General features: G+C 50.4%; 1 protein-coding gene across 2 annotated transcripts; it reads right to left on the bottom strand.

The window, feature by feature from the left end:
• Positions 1 to 14,869: 14,869 nt before the first annotated feature.
• Slc35b1 (solute carrier family 35 member B1) lies at positions 14,870 to 21,871 on the bottom strand. Of its 2 annotated transcripts, none has more exons than XM_003466879.5 (9): positions 21,573 to 21,871; positions 20,841 to 20,944; positions 19,999 to 20,129; positions 19,690 to 19,720; positions 18,961 to 19,118; positions 17,955 to 18,081; positions 16,871 to 16,977; positions 16,609 to 16,762; positions 14,870 to 15,126 (listed from the first exon to the last, which is right to left on the bottom strand). In XM_003466879.5, the coding sequence occupies exons 1-9, from the start codon at positions 21,785 to 21,787 to the stop codon at positions 15,074 to 15,076; spliced, it is 1,080 nt and encodes a 359-aa protein (XP_003466927.2). In that variant the 5' UTR covers positions 21,788 to 21,871; the 3' UTR covers positions 14,870 to 15,073. The 2 variants fall into 2 exon arrangements, with proteins under 2 accessions (XP_003466927.2, XP_023419629.1); XM_023563861.2 differs by having other exon boundaries at positions 19,999 to 20,104; positions 21,573 to 21,588.
• Positions 21,872 to 22,731: the final 860 nt, after the last annotated feature.

Here is a 22,731-nt window from a genome sequence, read left to right as displayed (position 1 = left end):
CACCACCAGCCACTCTGGCACTGCCAGAAGGATGGGGAGCTTCCCCTCTATCTGTGCCTCATACTGAGACCCGGAACCCCATGCCACAGTCCCGCTCCGTTGGCTGATCCTGGTCCGCATACTGGACCTGGCTGCCACGGGGTCCTGGGTGTGGTGCATAGCCCTGCAGTTCCCGGGGTTACTGGCAGCAGGGCTCATCCTCACCCCAACCAGGAAGCCGAGCAGATGCTGGACCACCTGTGCCCCACCCCCACCCCACAGACCATTTCTCATAGGGTACCAGACAGCATTGAATGACATTTTTCAAAAGTGCTGGGCACTTAGGAGTCCCTTCACTCCCTTCCTTAACACAAAAGGTTGGAATGGACTCCGGAGAACTTGACCAATCTCTATATTAATGGCAGGGAAACATGGAAAGATGGTACTTCAGGCAAAGCAGCAAGGAGGGAAGAGCAGAGGCAGTGGCGGGCTCCAGTCCTAGCTTTTTATTTTGTCTCAGACTAGCATTTTTTTAATACAGTCTTGCTGTATTGTTCAGGCTGAACTCACTATGTAGTCCAGGCTGTGACAATCCTCCTTCCTCAGTCTCCCAAGAGCTGGGTTTGCAGGCTTGTGCCACCCCACCTGGCTCGTGCATCTTTAAAATGGGTCTGAAAAGCACCTGAAATAATTACTTCAAAATAAGTCTTAGAAGGTTAATCACCAAGCGTAGACCGTATTCATGGTCAGGATTTACTTTCAGTGGGTTCTTTGGGTCCTCTTCTGACTAGGACTAATTCACCACCTGTGAGCATTTGCTCAAAAGATAACAATTACCTCAATGTGGAGAATTGGTTTTGCAAAAACAAAAGTTTTCTGCTGCCTCCACTCAAATAGGAACTATTTTGCATTTTATAATTTTAGATTACCCTTGCCGTGGCTCTACATGATCAAGGTGAATTGATTTCAATTGAAAGTTTACTCTACGTTAGAATCCTATTGTTATAAAGGGAATTTAATCTAAAATTCAATTACAGAAGATCTGCACCGAAATGAAAAGTCAACGGGCACTTACTGAACGCCCCTGGTACACAGCTCTGCCGGGTACCCGGGGATGAGTCAGAGGAAACCCACGATGGAGCTTCAGACTGTTCAGAGCGAACAAAAACATTTTTCATCGGGGTGGCATTTTGGAGATTCTCTAACCTGGTGGCTTCAAAATGTGGGGGTGTCTCATGCTCTGGGCTTCAGTGGATTTGCCCAGGGGCTTTAAGGAAAAGAGGGATCAATGGGAGAGAGCAGGGTGAGCCCCACAAACCTGGTTCTTCCCACGCATTCAGGTCAGAAATCAGGGCTCATCCCTGGTTTTTCTGTTTACCCTTCCCCACCCCCTGCCATGCTTGCATCTGATCCATCAAGAATTCCTAGTTTCAAGTGCTCTCTGTCTCTGTCTCTGTCTCTCTTTCTCCCTCCTTTTCTTCTTTTTGAGATAGGGTCTCACTATGTAGTTCAGGTTGGCTTTGAGTTCATTTTGTAAGCCCAAACTGGTCTCTAACTGGAATTCCAAATCCTTGTCCTGCCTCAGCCTCCCAAATGCTGGGATTACAGGAATGCGCACCACACCCAGCTCAAGAGATCTTTTGAATGGATTGACTTCCCTCTGTCTTTCCGTTCCCATTCAAATTCTAGCCACTATCTTTTGTGTGTTTCATGCCTACAATCCCAGCACTCACAAATTCAAGGCTTGCATAGACTGGGGATATAGTTTAGCGGGCATAGGAGTCTCTCTGACAAGCACAGGGTTCTGAGTTTGATCTCCAGTACCAAAAACAAAAAAGCCAACTCGGGCTATATAGTGAGTTCAAGGCCAACCTGAACATAGCAAGACCTTGGCTCAAACAAAACAAATTTCGAACTAGACCATATGGCAATCCTGATTAAAATCTTTGATGGTGGCTGGGTGTGGTGGCACACAGTTGTAATCCCAGAAGTGAGCTGAAGGCCAGCACGAGCTACATAGTAAGACCTGTCTCCAACCTCAAAGATACACACACAAAATCTCTGATGGCTCTTGCACCAACAATGAAATCCAGATTTGTCACTCCCAATAACAAGAGCTCAGTCTCATCTTTGGGCATGTCATAATGCTTTGTTCCGGTCACAAAGGTCACCCGGAAGTTCTGAGAACACTTCTTTCAGGCCTCGGCTTAATCTCATCCTCTTAACATGTGCCCTGTCCAAAATCAAGACCTTCTTGATCATCTCCTACCATGGTACTTTGTTCACCGCCTTTAAAGACCAACAATAATTTGTAATTGTCTGTGTGTTCCTTTGTCTATAATTAGTCTTCCCTACTGGACCATCAGCTGTCTAAGGACAAAGACTTGATTTCCTTTATAACCAACAGGACACATGACACAGGTGATTAGTACTGAATGGATGGATGGAAGCATGCATTGTGGGGGTGGACGGGTGGATGGGAAGGTGGATGAGTGGGTGGATAGATGAATGAATGAATGTGTTATAGAACCTCGTCTTGAAGGTCAAGAGAAGACTTGGCCAAAGATTGAAAGCGTGAATGAAAGATTGGTAGACAGGGGATAAAGATAGCAAATGGGGAAGAGAAACAGGCCAGATAGAAGGATGTGGTGGTACATTTCTATAATGATAGCACTCTAGGAAGCTGAGGCAGAGATCACAGGTTTGAGTCAAGTCTGGACAATTTGTGACTTGGTGAAAGAAAGAGAAAGAAAAAGAGGAAAGGGGAAGAAAAGGCAGGTATGGTGCTACATACTGCTAATCCCAGCACTTAGGAAGCTGAAGCAGGAGGATCACCAGGAGTTCAAGGCCAGCCTGAACTATATAGAGTCAAGACCCACACAGCAGGGGCTGGGGATTTAGCTCAGCAGCATAAGCACATGCCTTGCAAGCAGGCGGTGGTGAGTTCGATTCCCAGTACCGATTTAAAAAAAAACAAACCCACAAAGCTCCTAAGGGGAGCGGGCTTGGTGTCTTCAGGAATCTGTGGGGCTGGAGAGGGCTGCGTGAGCTGGGTAGGGGACTGGCCAGAGCCAAGCCATACTTCTCCCTAGGAACAAAACCACAGGACCGAGAACGGAGGAGCAAGTCTCGCAAAGGAAGTCGGGGCGCTCTAGGCAGGAGCAGGGGGCAGTGGACGCTGGGGCCTCCCCAGAGCACCTAGTCTCGGTTCTCCTCCTGCTCCCCTGATGCTCCCTGCTTTCAGTGCCCTGTGCTTAGCCATCTTTCGGACTCCAGCTCACTTGCTGGGACATCACCCCTCACCCTCCCTGCCCCACCGCCATCCCTGGGCCCTGGGCCAGCCCGGGCCCTCCAGCCCAGACTCACACCTAGCTACCCACATAGACCCCTTCCCCTGGGCACATGGAAAGCTGGCTTCTCCTCGAGTTACCTCTGTGTCACCAAGCAGCTCCTGCTGCGAACTTGAAGCACCCCTGACTTCCCCAGCCCACATCCGATTTGACAGGTGCTGACAGTTCACCCTCTTCCCCCAGTTCTGTCTACTCTGGTCCATCCCTGCTGACGCTTCCACATTCTTCCCTGCAGGGAGAGAGATGAAGTGTGCTCTGTACCTGTGCGAATTCCCCTCGGTGCGGTGCGTGTGATCACAGCATATCGCAAACGTGTACCAACACCAATTAAAAACACCAAACTATGAAAAGAGATATTCAATTTTAAAATGGGCAAAAATTTTAATAAAAAGGTCTCCAAGAAGATATACCAATAAGGCCAATAAGCATAAAAAACCAGGTAACAAGTGTTCATGGGGAAGTGGACAAACAGGAATTCTCAGATGCCACCCTTTGGAAAATTGGGAGTTTCTTACAATGTTAAACAGAGCTGGGCATGGTAACACACACATGTAACCCCAGCACTTGGAGGCTGAAGCAGGAGGACCTCTATAAATTCAAGGTCAGCCTGGAATACATAGGAAATTTGAGGTCAGCCTGCACTACATGGCAAGACCCTGTTTCAAAAAACAAAAGTTAACCATAGAGGTCTTGTGGAGCCTGGACTATATGGCAAGACCCTGTTTCAAAAAACAAAAGTTAACCATAGAGGTCTTGTGGCCAATCAATCCTACCCCTTCACTCACTCCAAGTTTATTTTTTATTTTTTTATTAATAATTTATTAGTTTAGAGACAGGGTCTTGCTGTGTAGTTCAGACAGGTCTCCAACTCTTTTTTTTTTTTTTTTTTTTTTTTTTGTCTTTTTCCTTTTTATCAGTACAGGGGATCGAACTCACGACTGCCTGCTTACAAGGCAGGTGCTTATGCCACTGAGCTAAATCTCCAGCCCCAAGGCATCCAACTCTTAAGTTTATATCCAAATGAAACAAAAACAAACGCCCATTTAAAAATTTGCCAACAAGCCAGGTGTAGTGGTGCAGACCTGTAATCCCAGCACTCCGGAGGCTGAGGCAGGAGGATCACCATGAGTTAGTTTGAGCCTGGTTTGTGCTACATAGGAAGAGCTTGTCTCGAAAACTTGTCAAAAAATATTCAAGGCACTATTATTCATTCTATGACAAAAGCCAAAATGATCCAAACATAGCTCTTTCAAAATGTGATACACCTCTAAAGTGAAATGTTATCTGACATTAAAAGGAATTAGTGACATATACTCTTCTTTGGGTAAGTCATCAAGACATTGTGCTAGGTTAAAAAACTCAGTCATAGGGGCTGTGGATTTAGCTCAGCGGCATAAGCACCTTCCTGGCAAGTGCAAGGACGTGAGTTCTATCCCTGGTACCACAAAAAAAAAACACAAACAAAAAAACTCAGTCATAGACAACCAGATATTAAACATTTATGTACACATATTAAAGACTTACATAGGGGATTTAGCTCAGCGGCATAAGTGCATGCCTTGCAAGCAGGCGGTTGTGAGTTCGATTCCCGGTACGATAAAAATGAAAAAGACAAAAAAAAAATTAAAAAAAAAAAGACTTACAGAAACTCTCAAGAAAAGACAAGTAGAGACAGAAAGGTTGGATGCTTAGAGCTAAAAGGAAGGATAGAGAAAGGCCATTTATGGAGTTCTCTTAGGGAGGACAGAAAACTTTCTGAAATCAGATTGCAGTGACAGTTGGATGGCCCAGTGAATATACAGAAAAGTCACTGAGTTTTGGGGCTGGGGATTTAGCTCAGCGGCATAAGTGCCTGCCTTGCAAGCAGGCAGTTGTGAGTTCAATCCTTGGTACCGATAAAAAGGAAAAAAGACAAAAAAAAAAAAAAAAAAAAAAAAAGAAAAGAAAAAGAAAAAAAGAAAAGAAAAGTCACTGAGTTGTACATTTAAATGGGTAGGTGAAAAAAATAAGTGAATAATAGGTAGGCATATGGTAAATGTAGGCGTTTTCTGTACTTCTTGTTTTTGAGATAGGATTTCCCCATGTAGCTCAGGCTGGCCTTGAATTCCCTGTGTAGCCCGGGCTGACGTCAAACTCACCACAATGCTCCTGCCTCAGCCTCTTGAGTGCTGGGTTTACAGACACAGTAGTTATTTTTACCAAGAGATGGAGGGAGCGGGGGAAGGAGGGGGAGAGGAAGGAGAAATAAAAAGGATGGAGGTGTAGGCGTCGCCGATGCGCACAGTGAATGTGATCATTATGTCCTGCAAAATGGACTAATGGACTAATACATTTAAAAACAATTTCCTCCCTGGACCACAAGTTTCCCTGCCTCCAGCCTCCAACTTGTAGTGCATCCCGGACTCTGTAGCCAGAAAGAGCTTTCTAGAGCCCCAGTCTGCTCAGGACATTCGCTTCCCCCCAAATTTCCATCAGCGTCCACTGCCCTCAGCAAAGCCCCACTTCCTAATGGAGGAGAGAGGCTCCTACCCACCTGGCAGTAGGCTTCGGTCAGACACCCATCTCTCCCTCCGCCCGCCCCGCCCGTGGGGTCCACCCATTCGGTCTCCTCCCCTCTGCCTGCCTTCACCCCACCTCTCCCTTTTTAATCCTCTGCCGAGTCTTCAGGCTCTGACATATCCTGCTGTCGCCCCCAGGGAGCTGTCACCCGTCCCACAATGCTGACTGGAGGAACTCTTCGTCTGCTTCTCTCCCTGTGCCTGATTCCTCCCTGTGCTCCTCTGGGAAGCTCTCAGTGTTTTTAGCGCGGAGGTTTTCTTTTCCTTTTCTCCATGGTGATTCCGACACCAAGCCACATTCCCAGCAAATAGCAAGCAGTCCGATAAATGCTTGTGGAATGAATAAGTGACCCAGCAAAGGAAGTAAGGATCCCTTTGAAGAACTTGCTTCCTGGGGTTCCAGGCAATGAAGCCTCCTCAGCTCCCACTTCCTGCCTGCCCAGCTTGGTCACCGGCTGGTCAGCAGTCTGTGAGGATCCAGAGTGCAATATGTCCTAAAGGTGTCCTGATTCAGATCCTCTGCTGGGAGCGGCTTCCTTTGAAAGGCCACCTTATCAGAGAGTGCCATGACGGTATTTATGAGCTCTATTTTTATCTGACGCTGGAGAGCCTCAAAGTTAATTCTCAAGCCAAAGACATTCAACTCAGGAACGTGTATGAGCCAGGCAGCATCGTGGTGACGCCTTTGAGTCACAGCTTTGTTTTCTGTGGCAAGGGCTCTGGCTCCTCCCCCGCACGGGGCCCTTGTTTTTTTAGCTCTGGCTCACCCTAAAAAGCTCTGGATCCCACACCTGTCACATCTAGATCCTGCAGTCCTTAAGGTCTGTGCCATGGTGTCATCTTTCCTGAGGTCCTGCTAACTCTGCCGGCCCCTCGTAGGGGAACCCCGGAGGATCACCAGACGGCTCCCGGTTATTCAAGCTGGTTCCCCCCCCACCCCCTCCCCAACCCCGAACAGAAATTAATCACGGTTGATGGAAAGAAGGAGGCAGGGCGGCCAGAGGGGAAGGCTTCCCACAAGTCGGCCAGAGAGATAATTGGACAGAAGCTAGAGGGATAGGGACAGGAACCCAGCAGGGCTGGCGAGAAGTTCAGGGCCTGTGCCAAGGCAGAGATTCGCTGTGTGAGCTGCAGAGAGTGAGGGGCAGAAGGAGGAAAAGGACAGAGCCGGAGGAGAGGGAACCACAGGGAGGGGGATCAGAGGTAGCTTCGCAGACGGGAAGAAAGGGGACTGCATTTTCCCTTTAATGCAAGGGATAAATCAGGAACAAAGGGGTGGAGGCAGGGAGTGACCCCAGAGAGACAGCCAGCAGGTCATGCCCTTGGGTCTGACCAGAAATCAGAAGGTGTGGATTTGACATCACTACAGGGAAGGGATCCGAAGTGTTCTTTGCTTCGGGATTCAAAACACCAGCATATTGGTACCCTGCTTCTGGGAGCCCTGGAATGACCTGCGCTGTCAGGCCTGCTGGAATTTGGAAGACTCAGCTGCTTTTGATTCTCTCTGACCTTTTCCTCAGCCAAAGCCTAAAGAATTCAGGACCGGTGTCTCTCTGTTTCGGGTCCTCCTTGCCTTCCCCATTGGGTGGGGCTGCATGCACAGAGCCTGGGATCACAGCCTTGTGGTCCACCGGTCACTGCAGGCCAGGGCTCAGACCTGCAGCTCGGCATGTGGGCGGGCGGCACTGCCTGCCATGGGGAGAGATGGCTTCCTGGAAAGTCTGGCTTCAAAGCTGCAGGCAGGCCAAGCTTTGGGGAGACAGCGTGAAGCCCTGTGAAGGCTAGGCCTGGGTTTGGCTTTGAAGGTACCTCTTTCATCGGAGAGAGAAGGAGGGATGGGACAGAAATTCCCATAGCGCAGCCCGGAGAGCGGCTCCAACCTATTTCACTTGCCCTGATAGCTTCTGCTCCTTCCTATTCAGAAAATCATGTTTTCCAAGCCTCCCAAGAGATTTCAGGGCCAAGATGGAGGCTCCGGTTCTTGAAGGATCTAGTAACTCCTCAGATAAAATACACCCCCGAAGCTTGCAATGTCTACTTTCAAAGTTAAGACCTTATTCACTGGGGCGGTGAGAGCACACACAGGTTGCTCCGGGAGGACATGTGTGAGCAGTGTCCTCTCTGGATAAAAAGGCCAGTGTTGGGGTGCAGAAAGGAGCCAAGCACTACGGGGTCAAGCATCCCCTCCGCCCCTGGGAGCCACAGTGATCCTTCTCTGTAGCTGGGGAGTTTGGATCCCTTCTGAGCCTCTTCCCTCAGTGCAGGGTGAAGGATCATTTCGATGATACCATTTGGGACTGGTGAGAAGAAAGAGTCTTTTAACTGACTGCCACAGCTGTTTGCTATGCAGTGGGCACTCCGGTGGGCAGGCAGTGGGTGGCAGCAGCTGCCAGACACCTTCCCCCCGAGAATACATCCGTTGGTGCCAAAAGCCTCGATAAGTTTTTTCTGATCTCTGTGCCAGTGGCTGCAAGCCCTGGAAGGCATCCAGGAAGTCCACCGTGAGCCCTGCGAGCTGCAGCTCCCCGAATTCTGCATGGAACCGGGAGGGATAGCTGGAGAGCCCACCACCGGGAAGGGAGCTGATGGCTGTGAGACACATTTCCCAGCTGTCACACCTGCTAACATGGGAACTCACACTTTTTTTTTTTGTACCGGGGATCGAACCACAACCTGGAGCTTGCCAGGCGGGTGCTTAAGCCACTGAGCTAAATTCCCAGCGGAACTCACACTTACACACACACACACACACACACACACACACACACACACACACACAGAGTAAATTCATTGTCAGGCTTTCTTCTCCCATCTGTCCCATGCCCCCAGCATGGCTAAGAATGTCCATCAATGAACTGTTGTTCCCAGTTTGTCCCCTGCCTCCCTCCTTCCTTCTCTCTTTTCCACACACATTTACGGAACACCTACCACCAGCTAGTCACTGGATTCAGGGTTGAAGACTCAGAGATAGAGTCTTGGGGTTCAGAAGACCGATAAGCGCTAGCCTGATACAAGCGGTATAGGTGTGGTAGGTGACAGATGGGTGGCCCTCAGTCAGGCTGACCCGAGGATGGGTTTAGCTTCAGCTGGCAAAGAATTCACAAAATCTAGAGCATTGTGGGTAAATTAGGATTTCTAGCTTTTCTTAACAAAATCACCAGCAACCAGGATAAAGTGAAAAGCCACTGGGCCCCGCAGATGGGACTGGGACACTGTGTGCCACAGCTCTCACCTGCTTCGCTGGTCACATGAACTAGCTGTTTCCTGCACGCCTGTGCCAGCCATGAGCCTACAGGTGCTAGGGTTTAGGCCCCTGCATGTGAGCACCCAGGAGGGAACGGTGGACTCTGCTTGAGGAACACAGACCCCTTAACCCTTGAACTAAACCCCAGTGCCTTGCTTATTATCTGTTTGCTGGTTTACTGACTCTGCTCCCCAGCCCCAGCGTGAGCGATGTTCCGGCTGGCATCCAGCTCCTCCTCGGTGTGCCCCCCACACGCCCCTCTCAGTGCAGACCAGGAGAGGAGCTGAGTAGTCAGGATGGGCACTGACCGGGAGAGGGAATTCCAAACAGCAGAAACTGCGGGCACAAAGGCACGACAGTAAATATCACACAGGAAAACTGCAAATCGTCCCCGGTGAATCAGGTGCTGGGGGTGGGAGGCGGGTGGGATCAAGCCGGCTGGGAGTAGCAGGGGAAACAGACACGATGCGGATCCACGAGGGCTTTTTTGTGCTGCACTGAGAAGGTAGCCGTGGGACGTTGGAAGGGATTTAGGGCCAAAGTGACAGGATCAGATTCCTGATTCACAGAAATAGCTCTGGCAAGGTGGTAGGGTGAAGACAGAAGCTGCAAATGGAACCTTTAATTCAAAACCCGCTTCTCTTGAAGCCTCGGGAACTCGCCTGGGGATTTATGTTGAGAGTATGGCGCCCCCTGCTGACGATTTTCAGGACTGCACCTTCCCTGAGCCATCCAGGGAAATTATAACATTTTTGGCCCTGAACACGAAGCACCTGGAAGCCTCCAGCACAGAAGGGCAAGATGTGATGTATATGAGCTGGGAAAAGAGGGGCCCAGAAGAACATTCGTGATAATGACTAATGCTACAGACTGCTGCCAGAGAACATATAGTATGCTGGCTGAATTTGAATCCAGGGATTTGCTTATACCAAAAAAATCGTGCATTTGTTTATCCAGCCAAGCATCCCGTGTCTTTATTTGTTAAATCTGGCAGCCCTAGACAGAATGTGCAGGGCCTAGGTGAGAAGTGCAAATTAAACCGGATGGGTTAATCTCGCCTTGCGCCTCTGCGTCTTTGACCTCATCTCTCCACACCCAGCAGAGCTGCAGACAAGTTCTCATGTCTTGCAGTGGTGCTTGGTGATATGTCTCTATTCTATTTGGGAAAGCACTTTGTAATTACGTGAATTCCATGATTACGGTGGTGCCTGTGAATGGACCCCCTACTGAATCTGCAGAGATGAAGACATCTTATTTTTTGAGACAGGGTCTTGCTGGGTAGCCCAGGTTGGCCTTGAACTTATAGTGATCCCCATGCCTCAGCCTCCCAAGTGCTGGAATGACAGGCGTATGCCATCACATCTGGGTACACCCTGTTTGTGGACCCTTTTTAAAACAATAAACCTACCTGCTTGATCTCTCTCTCTCTCTCTCTCTCTCTCTCTCTCTCTCTCTCACACACACACACACACACACACACACACAGTTAATTTCAGGGAGCTCCCAGGCTTCCTGCACGAGGAACACTTCCCTACTGGAAGGCTGTGGTCTGTGGCGGCTCTGGGTAGCTGCAGGAAATGACATCTGGTCAGAACCGAAGCTGAAACACGGTGCTCCTGCTTGCTCTGGGCAGCCAGGCACAACAGCACCAGAAGCGGCAGGGAGAAACACACCAGCCCTCCCCCACAGTAAATGCCTTCGGCTGCTTCCTCCTTCTCCTCCTCTCCAGAGCTCCCTGGGAGCCAGGCATATTCAGACAGAAAACCCAGGGGCCTGTGTGCAGATCACCTGCACTCCAGGTCCCTCCCACTTCTCCTCCCCACCCTTCTTGCCAGCAGCAGGTGCAGCCTGTTGGCTCCCAGGCCGAGGACTAGGCCTGTCAGAAACTGCACCAGCCCGTGGCTCCCTCCAGCAGAGACCTGATTGTTGATCAGTTGGTGATCACAGCCACCGTCTGATCGTGGGAGCTGTGCGGAGCCTCCTGCCTGCCTGCCTGCCTGCCTGCCTGCCTGGGAAGCCCTTGAAGTGTCTACAGCCTGCCCACTCCTCCTGGTGAGGGAGCCACGGCCAAGGCCAGTGGCTGTGGACTGTGAACTTGTGGGATGTGCTCAATTACAGAAAAATCTCACTGAGGTTTGCTCCCATCCCTGTCTGAGAGGATCTGACCTTGTAGCTCCGAAGTACAGGTTGTGCCAGGCAAGGTGTCACATACTTGAAATCCCAGCACTCTGGAGGCTGAGGCAGTTGGATCGTTGCAATCAACAATGTACCTTAGTACTATGTAGATCATAGGATAACATCTGCGGAATGTGCTTTGTTTTGCTTGACACAGGGTCTTGCCATGTAACTCAAGCTGACCTTGAACTCAGTGTGTAACCCAGGCTGGCCTCAAACTCACAGCAATCCTCCTGCCTCAGTCTCCGGAGTGCTAGGATTACAGGCGTGCACCACCACTTCCACCAGGCCTGACATACTGAATAATTTCTTCAGTGCACAATTTATTGTAAACATAGTGGTGGTGTTTTTAATTATGGTTTCATTGAAGGCATGTAAATAGCTCTTGCTAAATTGTTTTTTTGTTTGTTTGTTTGTTTTTTGGTACTGGGGATCGGACTCAAGACCTGTTTGCCAGGCAGGCACTTTTACTGCTGAGCTAAATCCCCGGCCCCTCGCTAAAATTTTTGAGTTACAATGCCCTTTCTAAACTCTACTACTGAAATTCCTCCCATCCCCAAATACTCATATTTGAAAAAAATAAAAACCACTATACCGGTGTCAGCTCCCCAAATTATCTGGAAATTCTACTGGGAATTCTGCTGAAAATTTAAGCAGCTGGAGCCCGCTGGCTTAGCTGGCGGAGGGTCAGGGAGCTCCCCGATGGTTGGCAGTGGGAAGTGAAAGGGGCCTCGCTGTGGTGCCTGACCCCCCACATCCCATGACCTTGAGATGAGCTTCACTGGGTCTCAGGCTCCTGTTCCAAACCAGGGGAGACTTGTTTGGGCCTGAGATCTCTCCAGGAGTGGTAGAGGAGCAAACGGCACGTGCTAAAGGGTGCCGGGGAAGCTGGAGCTCTGGAAATCTGTGTGCTCCGTGCTCCTGAAGACAGCTGGTATGCTTTCGATGGGAAGGGCTAAACGACCCCACAGAGACCAGGGACAATTTTCCTGCCCAGGCATCCGGGGAAATGCCTGGCTCCACTCTAAACATGCAAACTGTGCCTTGGCAAGAGAAGCCGGGTGGCAGAGGCAATGGGCCTCCTGAGGCCCTGTGCTGTCCCTCTTTTGAGGACACAGGTCCAGGTCACTGGAGCGCGGACATCCCCAGGGACTGTCTGCAGGTCACCTAGCCCTCCCTCTCTGTTTGGTCCCCTTCATGAGACTGTTACAGAGCCTAAGAACACACTCTACCTGAGGGCCCACTTGTAAACCACCTAGTCAGTGTTTAATTCTTGCCATTTTAAGTCCCTTTTAACATAATGTGATTTTTTTTTCTGGGTATAATGGTGTACTCCTATGATTCTAGCACTTGGGAGGCTGAGGCAAGAGGATCACTGTGAATCTGAGGCCAACCTGGGTTGGGCCCCTTAGTGAGAATCTGTCTGGAAAAGCAAAACCAAAAGCCAGTGAATTTTATTAAAACATGTAACCCTGGATAGCATTCCCTAGGACTGTACCCCAGATGACATCTGTGGGTCTTTCCCTGTTGTAGGTTGAGGCACACTGGAAATGGGTGGTCATGGTACCACGAGGCCAAGCGGGAATAGTGCAGAAGACAGCTCTGACACTTGGAACGAAACAGACATAAATACAATGTGCCCCGAATAGAAAACACAGGGCCTGGGGAGCCCTGGGCTGCGTGCCTCCCTTCTGTGCACAGCTGACAATTAGCTGCAGATGAGAGCGCTTTGATCCTCAGGAAGCCCAGGCGTCAGCTGCCCAGGGTTAGTGATCAACGCTTCTGCCTGGACTTGTCCTTCACATATTAGCTTTCAGTCGAGCCCGGCCCGCTCTGCTGCGGCCGGTAACCGTGCCACCCAGAACCCGGAACGAGCTGGCAGCTTCGGACCAGTTTTGAGATTCGGTAAAACAACACGTTGCTTGAGAGCCACTGTCCTGCCCCGTGCTCTCCCTGGAACTGACCAGAGGCTAGGGACACAGTGAAAACACAAAGGGAAGGCAACCACAAACCCTTGTCCTACTTGGCAGCGGGGCTGAAGCTCCATGCGCGCCCACTTCCCTGGCCTACGCTTTCCCTTCCCGCTGTACCTTGTCTGGATAGAACCGCAGCCCCAGCTCTCCGCTCTCTGTGCCAGAGCCATCTCCTCTGGGTCAGCTGGGAGGCACGCTGAGCTGTCCACTCGCTGCCCATTTTGCTCTTGGTGACCGGAATTATGCATTTTGCTTTTTGGATTTGTTCAGACAGGGTCTCGCTGTGTGGTTCAGGCTGGCCTGAAACTGGGTGATCCTCCTGCCTCAGCCTCCTAAGCACTGGGATAACTGGAGTGCGCCACCAAGCCTGGCTGAGAATTAAGCAGCCTTAAAACCAGTTGGGAATAACAGGGGGAAGAAGTAGAGGAGTCACCTCTGATGGCCGGGAAGATGTCACCTGCTAAAACAGCAAGCCCTGCTAACCTGCTCTGACCACCTTGGCAACCCACAGAAGCCAGCGAGAGCTATCAGTCTAGCAAGGAAGCAGCTCGCTGAGGAAAACTTCAAGAGGAAAACACCCCACCTGCCTGGCAGCGTGAGGCTGTTTGATCCCCAGTACCAAAAAAACAACAAAAAAAGAAAACACCTTGCAAGGAAACAAGGTCAGCCAGATGTGCCTAAACTCTCAAAGGGGTACTCAGAGGGAAAGAGGGTGACACCCGGGACCCTGACAGTACAAGCACGCAGGGCTTGGAAGGCGGGCAGGGGTGGCGCAGCCTGCTTAGGAAGGAGGCTGGGCCAGGCTCCCATCTGGACAGCCAAGGGGCTGGGCTGCCGAGCAGATGGAGGGAAGGTTGCAGCTGGTAGATATGCACTTTCATGTGTAAAGTTTGGCCCTCGGAGGGTTGCGGCTTCCAACTCAGAAGGCAGCAGGGGGCAGGCGGCTCTGCTGGCTCTGCTCTATGCCCCACCTTCTCTGCCTTTGCCACCCAGAAAACCCAGGCCAGGCCCCAGCCCCAGTGCCTTCTGCCAGCATCCCTTTCAACAGGCAGGCGCTGGCACGGGGACGCTTTGGAACAGCCAGGATGGCAGAGGACCGCGACATGTCAGTAGCTGAAGGGGGAGGGGAATAGGAGGGTCTGATCCAGCCTCCCTGGAGGGGACCAGGTGGCCTGAGAACAGACGGAGGCACGGAGGCAGGGACTTAAGAAAAGTGCATGCTCTGACCTCCTGAAGCCGCTCACCCTCCGAGCCCAGATCTCCTGGAGGAGCCAGCAGACTTTGACCCGCCAGGCTCACTTCACCCCAGCCTCCAGGTGCTTCTGGAGAGAACACAGCACTCATGTTTGCCTGGCCGAGCTTGAAGAGGAGCGATTCCTACAACTCCTGGCTCTCAGTGCAGGCAGAGGCCCCCGGAACTGCGTGACATGGTTCCAGTGCCACCCTGTCCCACGCAGCTTCCAGAGATGCACCCGCTTGGCAACACTCCGCATGCAGGCGCATTGGGGTCAGGGCCTCCAGCTGGGGTGTCTGCACCCTGTGTCTGCACTAGGCAGTGCCCAGCACCGTAACAGAGACTGCCCACGCGTCTTGTTATAATCCAAGTGTGTTTTTTTGGTTTTTTTTTTTTTAGAATATGTAATTTTGTTTCTCTTGATTTAAAAAAAAAAAAAAAAAAAAAAAAAGGAGAAGACTGGAACCCAGTTCTGCTTCACTACTGAGTCCACTTTCCCAGGAGCTGGCGCCGCCAGGAGATTAGCCCAAGTGTTCTGGAGTGGAGGCAGCTTCTCCTTCCTAGTGAGATGTCTTCTTGGCTCCCTTCCCAAACTTGGCATCCAGCCCGAGACCTACAGAAAGCAGAAAATGGGCTTAGTTTCCCAGGGGCGGATGAAATCTACCAGTGATGAGAGTCAGCGGGGGTTCTTCAAAATTGGGGCTTTACATACATTTTGGATAGTATCTTTTTGTAATTATTTCAGAGCTAGGTGTGTAGCATGTGCCTGTAACCTCAGTAGTTGGGAGGCTGAGGCAGGAGGATTGCCACAAGTTGAAGACCAGCTTGAGCTAAAGTGAGCTCAAGGCCAGCCTGGACTACATAGTGAAACCTTGTTTCAAAAAAAAAAAAAAAAGCAAAAAAGCAAAGCTGCGTGTGTCTCAGAGGAGAAACAAGAAGCCGATTTCAAAGAAGAAATCTCCCCACCCGGACAAAGCAATCAGCTGACTTGGCGGGCAGGCTGAACTGACAGCAACTGAGATACAAAAACAACTTAATGCTGGTACTATCTGGTGACTCTGCAGGCCGGAGGCCGGCAGTCTGAGCATCTATTGAGAGGAGAGCAAAATGCAGTACAGCAGCTATGGGATTTCCTTCTGTCTTGTTTTTGAAATCCAATACTGTTCTGTTTTGTTTGATTTTACTATGTCTGATGGTTTGGGCAGCAATTTTGAAGATAACAGGAGGCATTATGGTAACCATCACTGATTTCCTAATATCCCGTTTGATGTCCTGTATCACTTTCACTGTTTTGTTTTGATTGGCATTGTTGTTTTATTTTTTTGGCTTTATTCTCTTTAAAATAAAGTAAAATAAAATTTCCCTCAGAGACAACAGAATGGTATCAAATGAGAAAAACCCATCAAGATCCTGACTGATATTTACAGATAAAATAGACAGTAAGACCGAAAGAAATTTGAAGAGTCAGAATTTCTAGGCTGCCGGGCGGAGTGGGGCACATCTGGAACTCCTGCTTCCTGGGAGGGTTCCAAGTTCCAGGCTTCACTGGGCAACTTAGCAAGCCTGCCGCTGGAGAAGAGGTAAAAAGGGCCAGGGTGTGGCCCGGTGGTGGAACATTGCTGGGTTTGACCCTCAGCACCACACACACACACACACACACACACACACACACACGCACGCAGAAACTTTCTGAGCTGTCCTCTCTGCTCACCCAGAACAGTATGAGGAGGTGCAGAAAGATCGTGATAACCCTGCTCTGCTCAGGACTGGAAGGAAACCACTGAACTGAATGTTATATTAAGAGGGCTGTGTTACAAAGGATGGCTCCTCTGCCTTTCGTTGTTATTTCTGTTTCCTGGGACAGACTCTGCTTTGCAGTATGGACTGGCGTTGAACTCCCCATGCGACTCCTGACTGGTGGGATTATGGGACTGTGCCACCCCACCTGCGCTTCCTTGGCTCTTTTTAAGTTTTCTCTAAAATTAATCTATAATATAAATCTTATAGATACACAAATACACTTGAGGAACAAAAACTATCACACCAGTACTGTCCCTCTGGATGGCCCGCACCTGCAGCTCTGGGCGCTACTTACCCACAAACACAAGCACGGTGCCCACCCACTGCATGGGGCTGATGGGATTGGCGAAGAGGATCACAGAAGCCAAGATGGTGAAGAACTTGCGAGTCGTGGTGATGATGGAGCAAGTCAGGGGACCGAAATACACAACTGTCATGAAGATGAAGCTCTGGAAGTGAGAGGAGGGGTCAGGCTCACTGCTGAGGCTCACTCCGTAAGGTCCATGATGCCAGCCTCCTGGCTGGGAAGGCCACGCTGTCCCCTCTCAGGAACTCACCTGGCCCAGGGCACTGGTCAGGCCAAAGAGCAGGATGTTGTAGATGATGGCTGGGTACCTTTCGGCGAAGCTCAAGAACTCCCAGAGCTCCCCAGTGAACAGGATCCCTAAAAGGCAACGTCCAAAGGGAACAGCACCCCTTTTGCTGGTGGCAGGAGGTGAGGCAGTGCACGCCCGAGGCCCAAGGCTGGGATGGGAAGGTGTGTGTGCCGAAGTGTGAATCTTCCCATCACACATCCTTCTCAAATGCATGTGTGTGCATGTGGGTACATGTATACACGTACACATGTATTCGTGGGGAGCACTAGGAACTGAACCCATAGTCTTCACACTGAGCCACATCCCCAGACTTTATTTTTTGAGACAAGATCTCACTAAGTCACAAGTTCAGGCTGGGATATAACTCAAGATCCTCCTGGCTCAGCCTCCCGGAGTGCTGGGATTACAGGCCTGCACCACCAAGCTGGCTCTTTTTTTTTTTTTTCCTGATAGAAGAGACTAAATGAGACAGGCTTCAGGGTTAATGAGCTGCTTCTCCCAAAGGGACAGGGAAAAGCAGAGCCCGTGGGTGCTGTAGAGACAGCCACCCACACATCTCTGGCTCAAGGAAGCACCTGGTGCTGGTCATCTTGGGCCACAGCAGCACCCTCCTTTAAGCCCAGGGTGCCTGTGCCACACACAAAAATTTCCTGCGTGTGCCTAGAGCTGAAAGTGAGGAGACACTGTTTTCAGAGGAAACACACATTGCAGTGGCACTCGCTGTACGCGTCACTGTTCCCTACGAGCACCGCATCAGTGCCTTGCTTGCCTCGGGCGAGGGAAGTCTCAGAGACACCGTGCTTTTTGCTTCCCTGACAGTGAGCACAGGTCCACCCCTTTTGTCTAAGTAACAGGCAGCAGGCAGCCCCTGCGCTGTCCCAAGTTCACCTGGGGTTATTTTTCAGGGCTTGGAGAGAAGGGCACGGAACTCATGAGAGCCTGGGCCTGGGCAAGGTCAGCACCCGCAGGGGAGGAGGGGGCAGCTGCGCCTGAACAGCCTGCCTGCCCCCATGCCCCACAGGAAGATCAGCATGGTGCCACTTACCAGCTCCCAGCAGCAGCGTGGACCAGAGGTTGACATTCAGCATCATGTGGTTGGAGCCTGTCTGGTAATGTGCCCGCATGTGGTCCTGGGAGACGCCCGTCAGCCCGTCCAGGGTCAGCGATAACAGCTGGGAAACAAAGGAAGCAGACTGTGACGAGGTGGCCACCAGGGCCCTCCTGGACCCAGGACACAGGACTCCCACCCTCAGGCTCCTCCAAAAGCCACTGCCTAACGACAGAGCCCTCGGACAGCTGCCATCTGGTCCGATAGAGGAGGGAGAGACCACGCCAGCTGTCCCTCCCCAGGCTCTGGCCTGACGGCCTCAGTGAATGCTGACTATAACACCACATGCAGAGCAGAGCTGGGAGTCGAGCCCCTCCACACATACTGCTTTTGAGCTGGTGTCAGGGTCTGAAACAGGCTGCAGTGAGCCATGTACTTCCTCTGTTACAGGCGCCAAGGTTACTGCTAGCTTGGAGGAAAGTGTACAGGCACAGACTGGAGCACTGCCTGGGCCAGAATCCTGACTTTCCCCTTAAATAGGCTGTAATCATGGTAAGTGACTTCACCTGTCTGGCCTCAGTTTTGTCATCTGTAAAGTAGACACAATACTACTTGTGTCAAGAGTGCATAAAAGTTAATCAGTTAACACACAGAACACTTAGAACAGTGCCTAATGCGTAAGTAATGGCTCTGCTTGGGTTGTCTTCACCGCCGGCTCCCATGCCCCTTGGAAAGCCACAGGGAGCCCCACCGTCCCTTGCTTCTTGGCTCAGTGAGGTCACAAGAGAAACTGCATATAGGACTCAGAGTGACCTCTTCCTCACATAGGGAGCTGAGTTGAGTTAAATATTTCAAGCTTCCCATCATGATCTTAGCAGAGACCAGAAACGGGGACAAGACGCACACCATGTCCCTTGAGACAGCAGCTGGCCTTTTGACTGCCTAGCTGCCTCCCTGGTTAACTTTGCCAGAAAAAGCTGCGCTCCCCAGCAGGGTCGCATACCAGGAGCAGCTCTCCATAGCCGACCGTGTGTTCTTCCATCCCAATGACTTTCTTGGGTTTGTACATGAAAAGGGCCACTCCAGCCACAATTAGCAGCACACACAGGTACTTGGCCAACGGGTACTTTTTCTTCAGGAGAGTCACCCCAAGGAGCATGACTACAGGAGGTGGAAAAAAGAGAGGAGCATTCAGGTAGACACAGGCATCAATGACCCCGGTACGCTTTTCCCACGAGCCAAGAAAAGACTTGAGCAAAAAAGAATGTCTGAGAAAGAGCTACAGAAAGGAAGAGGGCAGTGGCAGGCTGGCACCCAGACAAAGGTGACAGCAACAGGGCTATGTGCAGTATGAGGAAAACACAGGGAACAAAGGTAAAAGTCCAGGAACGAAGTAGGCAAGGGTGTGGAAAGGAGTTGAGAGAAAAAACTGATCACCAAAATGGAACTTAAGAGAATGTGATGACCGTAGTCACACGGACACCAGTAATGACTGCCCACATGCAGCAGACTGAGTCTCTAGCTCCCTCTGAAAATTATCAGCCTGTGCACAGCACGGAAGTGGCATGAATGACAGATGACAGGCTGGCAGGGGGGAGGGCTAGAGAAAAGTTCCTGGAGAGCGTTATAATGGGATGGTGAAATCCAGCAGGGTATGGAGTTCTAGCACAGGGAAAGAGCTTACTCCAGGAAAGGTGAGGAAAGGAGATGGAGGTCAGCTTCTTCTGCTTACCTGGGATTGGCTTGCAGGATTTACCAAGGACCTGAAATTAAAGCCAGCAAATAATTTCTGAGCATCTGTGATGCGCTAGGAACTGTGCTAGGTACCACATTAAGTGAGCAAGTACAGGGCTGACACCAGGGACCTCAGCCTCAGAAGCAGCCCTGTCAACACCCACCCCACCACTAAAGTCCAGCTTCTCAAATATACTCTCCCAGCATTGTTCCTTTTTACTTATTTAAGTCACAGGCCTGAGGCAAAACCCCTTAGTCTTTTTCAAACAGCTTCTGAGCCAACCCTCGTCCCACCCTGAGGCTTCACCTGAGTCGGGTAGTTGACAAACTGCAGTGCTGAGTTGCTGGACACCATGGCACCCAGATAGGAGACAGAACAGGCAGCATAGAGCCAGCTGCGTGTACGATCCACCCTGGCAGTGTCAAAAAACTGGATCACTAGGAGAAGACAAAAAATGTACAAGAGAAACCTGGTGGAGCTAAGATGGACTATTAAGCAAAAGTTGAAGCTGTATGAAAGGAACTTGTCTGTCCAATAAGACAAGAGCTTTTTGTGTCTTCCTAGACTTAGAAATCTCTGAAAGTTATTCAATTCTCCATTTCCACCTAAGCCTGCCATGAGATCACATGCAGAGAGAGGTGGAGGTCTCATGCAGGAATAAGAGATGATTCATCCCAGCTGTTAGTCTCCAGGGAAGAAAGAAAGTTCAAAACGTGTTTGAAGCTGATGCACAAAGTCAAAAGCACAAAGGGAAAAATGTTTTAAGTACTCTCAATGGAAATTTGGACCATAGAAAACGATTCTCCACACACTTCTGACTCAAAAGTTGGTCTAATTTTATTTTATTTTATTTATTTATATATTTTTTGGACTTTTTCATTTTTATCGGTACCAGGGATCGAACTCACGACTGCCTGCTTGCAAGGCAGGCGCTTATGCCGCTAAGCTAAATCCCCAGCCCCAGTTGGTCTAATTTTTAAAATAACATTTCAATCTCACTTCAAATTCGTTAGTTTTATAGTTTAAACAGAGGTGGGGGTCACGAAACTTAAGACCTCATCAGTTGATTCAAGGTAGAATCAATGCCCAACACGAACAGTGGCAGGAGGGTAGGATACTTCCCAGAAAATTACTGTCTAGATACTCACAGATCTTGGCAAACACTGCATTGATCACACACTGGATGAAGACCAAAGTTAAGGCAAACGTGAACGTCTCCTGTTGGGCTCCCTCCCCATACCTTCCTCTTGTTCTAAAATGAAACAAAGGGGCAAGAAGAAAGCAATACATTTCACTCACTGTCACCTAGCATCCCCAGAGCTACTGAAAACTGGAAATATCTTGCTGCTTTGGCAGTACGAAGAATTGGTAAGGGTATTGAGCTCATTCACAAAGTGGACTGATTTCATTGGATCTAGGAACTAGATATATCCCAGCCTATTATCACTGGTTAGAGGAAGAATATCCATAAAGCCGATAAAGTACCCCAGCAGAAGGAGGTATGTGAGCTAGGCAGAAAACCCAAGGGTGAAAGAACGTCTGCGGGCATTTGGAAGTTTCTTCCAAAGTGGAGCCGGCTCAGGTCACAAAAACCTGCTTGGGGTAAAAGTCCCAGAATCTAAAAGCCAACAAGGGTTAAAACAGCTAAAGGAACAAAAACAACCAGGTCCCGAGACCATAGCGGGCAACGCTAGCATTTTTTTAATTATGGGGAGGCTCAGTTCAGAATGTAAAGGTAGCGGAATACCAGTAGAGCCAGAGACCCGGGCGGAAGGACGACAGGAAAGCCCGGTACCAGAGGCGAGAGTCCTGACACCGAGCCTGGCAGAGGGGGCTGGACGCGGGGGAGTGTCCGTGTTCCCACCCGGGTGTTCACTCACATTTTTTCCTGCAGGATCCCATAGTAGAAATAACAGACAAAGACACCCAGGAAGCAGAGTGGCAGGCGCAGCCGGTCGGGCACTAGGGATTTGCTAGCGGCCATGGGACGCCCAGGCGAGCTGACCGGAGACCCGCTCACAGCCTGCAGCGGGAGCGGCGGCGGGGCGGGGGACAGCTCCAGGCGGACATCGCCGACCGGCGGCAGGGGCCTCATAGGAGCTGCATGAGACGGCCGCGCAATAGGACCCAGCAGCCACCTCCCGAACTGCCAGCTCAGGCTTGACAAGAGGAAAACGCCTCAAAACCCAGAAACCCATTTTCTAGGTAAAAAGACTGGCTGTGAGCCCTTGGCGCCATTCCTGGTGGCCAAAGTGTCAGCTGTCCTGAGGTCATGGCCTCCCCTTCGACATTTTCCGATCAGGCAACTCTGAGGACAGCTCTGACCCAGAGTCGGTGGGGTGACTTAGGCAATACCTGGGCGTGGAGTGATGACGTATAAGGATGTGGAGGTCACTAATTGGCTGAGCTGGGCCAAAGTGAGGCAGTAGGGCAGGCAGGAGGAGGTGCCAGGCAAATCAAATTGTCTTTACACCAGTAGGCCGCCAGGCTTTTGCTGGGTCCTAACGCCAAGAAATTCTTAACGGTGCCTTGGCGCCCTCTAGCTGCTACCCAGCATCATAACTCCACCTCGGCCGCATCTTTAGGTTCCCAAAAGAGATGCGATAAGCTTCTGCTAGGTCAGGACCCTTGTCACTTAAAGACATTTGCAAACCTATACGTGTCGCCTACATTCCGAGCCGTAGATGTCCCCACCTATGAGCTAAGGGTTACTAGTAACAGCCCCCTCCCCTGCCGTCCCTTCACTGATCTGATTAAATGAATTGAGGTCTATGAGAGTTTTATAAAACTGTAAATTGTGCCTTGCAAATTGAAGGTATTAGTCGTTAACCTTTGTCAGCTCTGATCTTATTTCCTCGCATCCTGGAAGGGGAAATACAAACTTATTTAAATGAATTTTTTCCGAGGACTTCCAGTTCACCAACAATGAAGCAAACCCTTTGGGCGTGCCCTGTAACCCTCAGGTGCTTTTTTTCCATTTTGGAGTGCCCCAAGGGTTGGGTCTCCATCTAGAGGGACGCATTGCCAGGGCCAGAGTGC

This window comes from Cavia porcellus, unplaced genomic scaffold, assembly GCF_034190915.1.
Source record: "Cavia porcellus strain 051 isolate PalLab524CR breed Dunkin Hartley unplaced genomic scaffold, mCavPor4.1 scaffold_6, whole genome shotgun sequence".
Classification (NCBI taxonomy): domain Eukaryota; kingdom Metazoa; phylum Chordata; class Mammalia; order Rodentia; family Caviidae; genus Cavia; species Cavia porcellus.
Note: the sequence above shows the minus strand (reverse complement) of the source record. Positions and strands in the feature narration are given on the sequence as shown.